The sequence below is a fragment of the Fusarium oxysporum genome, chromosome 15 (genome assembly GCF_000149955.1).
Source record: "Fusarium oxysporum f. sp. lycopersici 4287 chromosome 15, whole genome shotgun sequence".
In the NCBI taxonomy this organism is placed as follows: Eukaryota; Fungi; Ascomycota; class Sordariomycetes; order Hypocreales; family Nectriaceae; genus Fusarium; species Fusarium oxysporum.
The window spans coordinates 476,839-487,451 of NC_031000.1; the positions used below are offsets into that span (position 1 = coordinate 476,839).

Here is a 10,613-nt window from a genome sequence, read left to right on the forward strand (position 1 = left end):
CCTTCTTATACCTCACTCACGACATGCTTGTGAAGGTGTGATGATGTCACACCCTCGTAACTAGACCTAGCTAACAAAATGGGAACCTCGTATAAACCGTTGTTCTTGACTGGCCGAAGATAAGGTCAAGTGCAATTTTCCTGTTCTTGGCTGAGCGTATGCTTGTTTATTGACGGTGGGAGAGATTACCCAAAAGGGTACCCTACGACGATTATGAAGATCAATCGCCCGAGTTGAAACTCTAGCAGCTTATTTCGACTACTTGCTCCTCGTGAATGACCTCGTGGTCTGATGAATGTCATACTTGGAGGGTCAGAAATTACGCATGGATGGGTCAGCTTGCCCTATCGGAGAAGTATGAGGTACTCGTGAATCGAGGAGCTGCCTTGGAAATAAGTTACAAAGTCCTCGGCAGATGTCGACTGTCGGGTCATCTTGTCTACGGTACCCTGACCATGACTGAATGTTACTATTTTTAAAAACGATCTGAGTGGTTTTCTTGGAGCGCCAAGAACAATCTTACCCTACACCTTGCTGTGTTTTAGTAAGACGGGATAATTTCTGAGAGCTATACTTCCCGTTTGGAAGACAACACCTATTGCTGCTCTCCACCGAGAAAGTGGGATACCGCCAGTCGCACAACTCCTCGAAGCGCGGCGACTCCGATTCTCTGCGCGACTCAAATCGCTTGACGAGGCTCACCCTCTGGCGAGTCGAACGCGCCCGCCCAGCCAACCTGCTTACCACGACCTCATCAAACGAAGATATCAAGCACAGACGGAAAGCAGCTTCCGAACACGTCTTCGACGTACAGATGAGCTCCTTGCGCCGTGCGCGCGACCGAAGCTCATCCAGCAATGCTTCAACCAAGAACAAATGCCACCGCTGCAGACAGCATCGAAGAAGGAAACAGCCGACGCTTTCCTCCATTGGGTGCAGTCACTCGACCCGCTCACCCTAGTCGTATACTCAGATGGCTCTCTGTCCTCTCAGGGTGCCACCAGCTACGGTTTCACTATTCACCAAGGCAACTTCCCCGTCCTCGGCGGATCAGGTCGCCTTGGACCTGCAGAGGTCTTTGATGCCGAAGCTAAAGGAGCACTGGAAGGCCTTAGAGCCGCCTTAACCCTGCAAGATTCAGCAATACAAGACATCATAGTCTGCCTAGACAACCTCGCGGCCGCCACGTGCCTGCGAGGCACACCGTCCGACTCCTCTCAGGACGTCTTTCTCGAGTTTCAGGCACTAGCGGCATCGCATGGAGCCACACAGGTACGCTGGGTGCCAGGGCACACTGACATCCCTGGCAACGAACAGGCCGATAAACTGGCCAAAGCAGGATCGTCAGCCCCCGAGCCTGAGGGAGCTCAGCCAACACTAGCATACTTGCGAAGGATCGCAAGGCAGAAACCGAAAGAAGCATTCGAGACGTGGTGGTCTACCTACGCCCCTAAGCAGTATAAGAGACTCAATCTCAAGGCGACTACAGGCTGCCCGCCGGAGCTCTCGCTCCCGCGCGCAGCCTTGCACCATCTGCTGGCAGCGAGATCCCTCCACGGGGATTTCGCCGCATATCACGAGAGATTCGACCATAGCGATGCACGCTGGGTCTGCTCGTGCAACCGACGCAAAGCACCGGATCACATCTTCTATTGCAGAAAAGTACCGCCGCGTCATCGGATGAGGCTTGCACCCTCACCGAATGCAGCGGTCAATCTAGCAATAGGAAAAGACTTTACCAAATATATCGACCTGTCCAAGGACAGCGCGTTCTTTAGAAAGATTTGCCCTCGTTATTAGGCGACCGCGACTGGAGAAGCACTCGCGACTCTCTTCCTTTCTTTATCTTCCACACATTTCTTTTGTTACCTTTTCTTCCTCTCTCGTATGCTCACGGCCAGACGAAGGGCGCCACCACGCCCTCCATCTGGCCGGGACCACCTTGAGGTAGTCTCGAGCTGCCGCACACACACAGACTGATCTCAACTCTCCTGATATCAGGCCAAAAGCGGCTGCGATATGCCAGCTCCGCCTTGTCGTCCCGCTGACGGGTAACAGGCCCGATAGGATGCGCCATTTGTGCCGATGATATGCTGGATAGAGTGCGGTCTACTGACGCGTTTGCAGAAATCGGATACCGAGCGGAAGACTAATTTCGCGTTGCGAATGACTAATCCTTTGTAGCCAATAGCATTTCTGTAAATAGCGTGTAGATAGATTCCGACTTCTCTAGCCCAGCACGTCCTGTGCCCCAGTAGGGGACTTTCGGGGCCGATGGCCCCCCGGACGAAAAATATACATACATACATACATACATACAGACGGGATAATTTCACCTCTTTTCTGTAAACACCTTTTCTTAGCACCCGCTGTTAGCGCGCTGCTAGGGCAGAAAGTTTTTGCAGGCCAAAATGACAGCAAAGACAGCTGTGGGGCTAACGGGGCCTTAACAGCTGCCTGAAGAAAGGGATTCGGAGAGTTGACCTTTCTTCGCGACACTTGTTCCAAACGACGCTGAGCTTCGCGAGCTCTTGACATCGCTCTCGGGCGCTATTTCCTACGCGGTATTTGCGGCTTCTTCTTACCTCGATATTCCGGGCTCTCCACCCCTCGACTTCCCATATAACCGACCCCTACAGCCCTGGCTACCTAGACGATATTCGCGGCATCTTACTGCTTAACATTGAGGATCGTCGTACTCTCACCCTCAACCTCACCTACGGCTTTACGATGCCTCGACCGACCTCTGTAGCTTTTACTGCCCGAACACCACCTACAGCAGCTAGCTGCTCGACTTCTTAGGCCCTCTGGTATCCCCTTATCTCGGTACACGGGCCCTAAATGGCTAGTTGCCCTTTCTGTAGCTCGAAAGCTGCAGAACCGATCTCTGTAGTCGTGTATTGCCCGGGGAACCTCTTTTTCTCTGCAGCCTCGGCTGCCGCCCAAAACACTATCGGGCTTCAATGATTTATGTCACTAGCTGAGACTGCTAAATAAAACTGTTGGGTCAAAATGGTATAGAGCTTACCTAGAGATCATAGAAAGAAACGATTATCTCATCTATAAAGCAGCATTCTAGCCGCCTCAGGTTTTTCTCCTACGAGAGTTTTCTCCAAGGATATACGGTTTTAGGTTATAGCTACTAGCAATCTGAGATATAGACTTCCTACCTTAGGGAATGGAAAGCTACTTGATCTATCGATACAAGAGAATCCTAGGCTAGAGATGGATCTATTCCCGCTGATGGAATGGCCGTTTGGAAGTAAAGCACCATTATGCCTATAATATGCTGAATAAACTAGATAGAATAGCAGTTATATAGAAATTTACCTGAACTACCTGCTTTGATGTCTAATATGATATGTTTGAAACTACCGTAGGGCTGGCTATGAGTAGGAAAGTGCCACTTAGGGGAAAGGGTCTGTGAAGCTCTCCATTGATGCGAGTAGATGTTGCAGGTGTTCGAGGTGGAGTTGGATACGACAGCAATTGTAGATAGTTTAGCTCGGCACGTCCTATGCTCCCTTGGGAGGCTTTTCGGGGCCGATGGCCTAGACCGAAACTATATACATATAAACATACATACACACATGTATTTGGACGTTACAGGTCGCCTTGGATAAAAAAATGCATTTTCTTCGGTGAAATCTATCCATAGAAATTCTCATTAATGTATAGTATACTTTTTAGTCTGCGACGCCATTGGTTTCATTGAGTGCCCGCCCTTAGGGCCGTTTCTTAGGGTGGTCCAGTCAAGCGAAATGTGTGGTGTGCGTTTTAGCGCCCTGGATTCACTAAAACCTCCAGTACCGTCTTTCGTCCTTCCATCTTAGTGATCACACAGATGTCATCCATCAATACCGCAATGAAGCAAAAGGTCAGGCCATTCCAACATGTCGTTCCATGCTGGGAATGCTCCAGGCGACGACTGGTGTGCGATCTGGGAACGCCCAAGTGCCGAAAATGCCGTGTTCGAGGCGTGGACTGCCCTGGGTATCAACACAAACCTCTCCAGTGGATGCGGCCCGGCCAGATCAGATCCAAGGGAGCTCGATCGACAAAGACACTACGTGTCTCCGGCCCCCCTGCGAGAAGCAACGAGGTTATCGCCAATTGTACCTTTCCGGGACAGGAAACACCGACTCAGGTTCAAAAACACAAAGCGTCCGAGGACTCAAAAGTTGATGATGCCAACAGCGCTCCTGGCTTCGAGGTCCAACCTGCGACGCGGTGCACTGTGCTTAGAAAAATTGGCGACCGAAGCACGTTTGGGATATTGATACGAGCGGTGGTATATTGTTTGTCGCGCTCATCTCCTGAAATGCGAAGCACACTGGATTAATGATTTCACTGATAATATCAACATCGCGCCCGATTTATCGGGGATCAGCCTGGAAGGCGTTGCCAGCCCCTTCATTATTCCGCCGTCTTATGTGCCGTGTATACCTCCTGCGATATCCCAGACACTCATATGCAGCGCACTTGGCCATAGTATCCTGCGGGCCGCTGAAGGCTTTCACCGTGAGCGCAACGCGATGGCCATGAACTTGCGGCAATGTCGAGGCGAAGCTCTCAAGCTAGTCCACAGTGCGTTGACTGGCCGCCGCGATTCCATTATGCCAATATTATGCCTACTGCTCTCCGAGGTATACCGCCTGGCAATCCGCAGCTCGCATCGTGCTGACTGAGCAGATACAGCACTCAATTTCACCCTCATGGTGGCACCACGTCGACGCAGCCTACACTTTGATTAACATGCACGGTGGGCTCTGGTGCTGCTCCCTGCTACACCCGCATCTCCGACATATGTACCAACTTCTCATCCAGTATGTTTTGTCCAAGTATTTCGTCACGTTAAACTGATCTTTCTGAGCGTCGACGTTCTGGGCGCAACTACGTCCCCGTGCGTGAACTCGGCCCGCGCCCAACGGCAGCTGGAACTTCTGCCATACTTACAGGACCTCTTCGGTGACAGCACCTTGACCTGTATACCATGTGCTCCCGGTCTCTTAGCTGAAATCATCCGCATCAATCATTACCGCTTTCTTCAGGACAGCGCAACGGCACTCCCGTCGAATAGCGCGGACCAATTGCCATCCAGCCCAGACATTCTCAGACGCGTCTTGAACTTCTCGCCTGAGTTATGGGCGTCTGAGGTCCTAGCACATTCTGATTCTGGCGCGGGAGGCAGCTATGACGAGACTGGGCAGGGCTTTACGGTGCGAAGAATGGGCTGGGAACGTATTGGTCGTATTTATCAGGCCGCCGTGGTCCTTTACTGTCTAGCTTCTCAGCCCCAGCGATCCGACCACGTTCGCAAATCTAGCCAGTGGACGACCCTTCGCGCCGGCCTGTTACAGGATCTAAGAGACTCGTCGCTCGATGCCTACCTCCATCACCGCAAGCTGGTTCTCTGGCCGCTTACGATACTCGGCCTTGTGCTCGACTACGACGACGGCGGCACCCAGCAATTTGTTCTGAAAGAGCTGAAGTGGGCGAGCGCGGCATTGGGCACTGCGACACCATTGGTGGCGATGCAGCTACTCGAGCGCACCTGGCGCTCTAGGCAGAGGTACAATGGATGGGACGAACTCTTTGATCGGCCTTATATTTTCGCCCTGTGAAGGCTGTGCGAGCGCAGATCAAATCAATCCAGGCAAAGCTGCCATCCGCCGCAAGTCGAACTCGGCAGATTGCTGCGATTGACACGGGCACCAGGACAGCGTTAACAATGCTGCTCGCCGCGGGCACCGAGCAGTGCCAGGTCTTGGCCATTTATTTTGCCTATTTGGGTAACGATCTACATCCTGATATACTCCAGCGTCAGCGTCAGCGCTAACACCAGCCGCTTCTACTCCTTCTACGAGGCGTCCATGCAGCTGCAATGATTTTTCCCAATTCGGCTAAAGGGAGTCACTTCCATTGAGCTCTTCTAGCTCTCATTGCATTCGATCAATGTAGGACTTGGTGGGCGTTGTCTATAAAGCATCGTTGAACCCCATGCATCAGCTACTCGATCATCAAAGACCTTGAGCTCTATCACTTTCGCCTATCGCCATTGCGCACAAATTTCTCCCATCACCATGCGGACCAGCTGGCTAATCCTATCTTCGTTGCCACGCATGTCAGCGCCGGCCTCATTAGCCCCACTACACATCCGCTCATCCTCGCAGACACGAACCGAGATGGAATCGTCAACGGCAAAGACATTACGGAGAAATATACCTGGACAAATGAACGTGGCGCCATTTTCCTGCCCAACATTGGCGACAAACACCGCCGATGTGCTGCCTTTGATCTCAATGGTCTCCCCCTGAGCAACCAGGAGCTGTCGAGCTGCAACGATGCTTCAGGCCATTTGCTGCTTGCCCCTGAGCTGGCAGCCCCAGCCCGGACCGCTCCCCTTGACAACATCTCTGAAGAGGCCACCGGGAACATCTATACGCTTCCAGAGAGCACTTTGGGCTCAGTGCGTGTATTCTGGAAACAGCCCGGATTTCTGTCAGATGAACATTCCCCCTGGAGACTCGTTGATCCTCAGTTCATGTTCAACGCGACGAGTTTACGTGCTGGCATTGAGCTCGCTATAGACGCGAGAGAGTTGGTTTCTGATCTCTCTGCCTGGAACGGAACACTTACTTTGGAGTTTCGAGTCACCGACGGCAATATGACGACCTACGACGCCGTGGCGATGAAGCAGGCGCCTGTCCTATTCCACCATCATCTGCAGCGAGTACAAATGGTGATATCAGGAAAAGGAAACGAGACTTCCAGTCCAGTGCAGCAGAAGTTTGTACGCGGTCTTGAAGACGCGCTAATGAACGTGACTGAAACTCTGTCCCTTCACTTACTCAACGGGACCGACGAAATATGGGCACAAGACTTCATGGAGCCCGGCTTCGCCAGTATGCCTGGGCCAGAAGGTCCGATATCACTACGCGTCCTGATGCGGAGTGCGCAATCCACTAGAGTTGCTGGACGTCAGGTCTTCGAAAGCTTCAGAGGTGATAGAGTCGGAGGCCATCAACCGTCGCTGGGGTCTGGCTTTGGACACGAGGAGATTGACTCAGGTGGCAACATCGAGATTATCCCACCGTACGTATCCAAGAACAGGACATCATATACGCACGGCAGGGTCATCATGGGGAAGCACTTTGACAAGCATCCAGCCAAGTCCGTGACAAGCCTTATCGAAGCTCAGATCTACCAGTCTCCCCTCTTCCTAGAGGCTGGCTGGCTGGTCATTGGACATGTTGACGAATTTGTCCAGTTCTTGCCTTATCAGAATGACCTAGGATGGACTATCGCTATTGCAGATACCCAAGCTCCGTTGGCTTCATTAAGAAAAGCACAAGACAGTGGTCATGGCTCCACCCTTGTCACTAGCTATCCCAATCTCCGCCAGCCGGAAGGTTTTTCTTTCTCCGATTCTACGTTTTCTTTCTACGATCCTAGGCTTGAGAACCTTACTATCGACACGCTGCTGTCTGACGACGACTTCCTGCAGACGCAAAAGTATGCACAGAAGTACATCGACCACAACTTGGGGCTTCTGCTTGAAGAAGTACCATTGCCTCACAACGAAGTTCTGCGAATCCCCGCTCTTTACAAGAATGTCACGTATCCCTGGCCATCTTATCTTGATGGACTCCCCCCGCGCCTGCACAGGGTCACTCCTGGACAGAGTCAACTAATTGCTTTCCTTCCAGCTGCCATCAACGGTGTTGTCATCGGATCTGATTATGTGGCTGCGAAGCCTTGGGGTCCAATTGTTGATGATCAGGATATCTTTGAGGAGGCAGTGCGAGACGTGTACGGCCAAGCGGGGATGAAGGTACATTTCGTTGACGATTTCATGTCCCATCACGTAAATGGAGGCGAAGTCCACTGTGGCACGAATACCCTTAGAGACACCAGAGTCAAATGGTGGAGCTAAAAGTCCATACCAGAGCCATAATGCACAATTAACGTACAGGTAATGACTACTGGACTGATAGCATGGTATTAATGCTTTTTAAGTACCTGGCTTTTTATTGGTGCTGCTAGTCTAGGCGCTTACATTTCTAGCGGTCTTAGTTACTAAATAGAGGAATACATAGTAATATACTTATTACTAAGGATTTTACTATTAAGTTAAATCTATAATAGAGGGGATAAATCCTTTTATCTATTTATGAATATGTTTACTTTTATATATAAATTACCTAATAAGAAAACATATTCAATTACAATATGTCCCCAACATCTCTCAGGAGCCCAAAGCGTTGAGTGAATCGAAGAAAGCGAGAAAATGCCTGTGAAAAGACTCAACCCAAAATTATGTCAAAGCCACCCACTAAAATAAAAGCTTGTACTCCAGAAATATCAACACGACAAGCGACATTTTGTGTCTTGTCAGATGAGTTACCCCACTGTTTTGTGCGAGGAGTCTTCAAGGTGACGGAGTTGAGCTTCGAGGCACTTGATAGGTACAGAACGTATGCTACGACAGGTCCACCGCACATCGGGGACCCGGGCTCTTGGGACTCTGGGTACTCCACTTTTACTCCACTAGTGGGCCTACGCTGACGAGTGACCTGTCCCCTCAACCTCACATCCTTTCCGTTCTCGTACGTTCCTCAGGGCACGCCCACGATACACCGACTGATCGTCACGACCATTTTTATGATCAATCGCCGCCATACGACTATCAGTATTCAACCCCAGGTATATCAACCTTTTTTCTGTCTACCGCAGCATCTTCAGCGACCTCTGGGCCGGACTATTGACTTGGCCAATTGCAGGGAAGCATTCAACACGACATTATTTTCCCATCTCTATTTGAGTTCATCGGCTACTAAATTAGCCAAGCTCTTGAGAACGCATCGCAGTTAACACATCCCTTGCTGGATTACCTCCCGGTGACTACACCAACAGTGCATCACTTCTCAGCAACCAAGCCTTCACCTAGAAGAGCAGATTCACCTTGCAATCTCCTGGCAAGCTAGTTCCGGACATTTCGTCAGCCCAACGAACCGCACAAGGCTCAACTATAACAACCCCTACATGAAACAAATTCTAATAATCTGGAAATTATCTGTAACCCGCTGTTGCCGGTTATCCCTTTGAGTGCCACAGCCCTTAGGCGGGGTCACGACAGAGGTATAGAGCCAATCAAGATAAATGAAACTAACGGTACTTTCCCACACATACTAATTTGTATGATGGTAAAAGTCTCAGCAGTTTTGATTGCTACAAAGAGCTACCTTACAGACTTGGCAAATATCTTAGGAACTTCCGGTACCCTGCACGTACTAACCTTATGACTAAGCTAAGTGGGGTGAGTGACCTTCCTAAGGGCTGTGGCACTCAAAGGGATAGACTGCTCGTTGACGTAGCTCTTCACTCAAACCACCAGTATCACCAAAGGGGGTCAGCCCTTATTCCGCAACATGACATCTCGTGTCAATACGGGAAGCCAGACCAATGACGAATTGCTACCTCGAGCTGCATTTTCACGTAGGTTTGACGTAAATTCTTCGAATAGCTCATAAGCATAAGTGACGATGGCAAGATCCGTTGCAACCATGATTTCATTTGAGCTAGAGCTAATACTCACAACTACCATGCGTTCATTCGATACGGCTTAAAAGAGTGGTAGTAGTCAGGCATTATTGAATGAAGTGCTTGGTCACTGGCATAACGCACAGTGATGCCGCAAGGCGTAAAACGCGCCTTGCGATGTATGGGGCGTACCAAACCAATGCTGGTTGCCTACGTGACACTGCGTGATTAGGTCTGATTTTAGGTTAGGCGATGTTACAATGGCTGGCATTGATGGGGGCGCCTCGACTATAGCAGGTCCATTTCAAACATGGTTTCCCCTTTCAAGCCCCTTCGCACGTTCCACATCACAATGTCAGCCACCTAGCAAAGCATCCAGCCAGTGGCGCTGCTCCTTGAGAGACAGGGCCGCGATATCTATGTCTTGTAAAAGTGTGGACCAGATCAGAGAAACACCTTACACCTGGACTGTCCGGCTAGAAAGATCTTGGTAAAGGCGCCCTTCATCTAATCAAGTGCCGCCATTGGCAACACAAAAAGACACAGGGTTAAAACAAAATATTGAAAAAATGAGAAAGGCGCAAGACAAGGCGTCTGGTATCAAAGGTGCTTCTGCGTTTGGCTAGGACCTGCGGGTCGTTGCTTGATTATCCTCGGTATGTCTGCTAGGCTAATACGGGGAATTTATTAGGTTTAGGCAAAAGGGACGATGTAGGTTAATTCTGTAAGACTCTAATGTCAAGAAAGTAAGAAAACAGGACGGAGTAGTACTGTATTGATTTGGTTGGCTGGCGGTAGTCAGGAGCGAAAAAGAAGGCGGGAACAGGGAATGGAAGAGTAGAAGGGTACACGGACGCCTGTCTTTGGATTTGGAGCAAGGAAGGGCAGAAAAAGGTCTAAATTTAGCCGCATCAGGATCAAATCCAGGTAGTTTAGGCTCAGCAATGCAGCAAACCGAGCTCCAATCAACCACAGATTCTGAGTAGAAGTAATGTGCACACTTTGACTAAAGTTTATCCATATTTTAAATTACAGTACTCGTGAGGGCAGAAAAACATAGTTTATTATGA

The 10,613-nt window shown here is 50.2% G+C and overlaps 2 protein-coding genes across 2 annotated transcripts; one reads left to right on the forward strand and one right to left on the reverse strand.

The window, feature by feature from the left end:
- Window positions 1-3,893: 3,893 nt before the first annotated feature.
- On the forward strand, window positions 3,894-8,088 carry FOXG_16731 (uncharacterized protein; the record flags this gene model as incomplete). The annotated part of the gene is made up of 5 exons (XM_018396749.1): window positions 3,894-4,266; window positions 4,330-4,646; window positions 4,693-4,826; window positions 4,874-5,572; window positions 6,010-8,088. The coding sequence occupies 5 exons, from the start codon at window positions 3,894-3,896 to the stop codon at window positions 7,934-7,936; spliced, it is 3,450 nt and encodes a 1,149-aa protein (XP_018257501.1). The 3' UTR covers window positions 7,937-8,088.
- Window positions 8,089-9,898: 1,810 nt separating this feature from the next.
- FOXG_22570 (uncharacterized protein) lies at window positions 9,899-10,050 on the reverse strand (the record flags this gene model as incomplete). The annotated part of the gene is made up of 2 exons (XM_018402985.1): window positions 9,899-9,960; window positions 10,005-10,050. 2 exons carry the CDS (start codon window positions 10,048-10,050, stop codon window positions 9,899-9,901), a joined length of 108 nt encoding a protein of 35 aa, XP_018257502.1.
- Window positions 10,051-10,613: the final 563 nt, after the last annotated feature.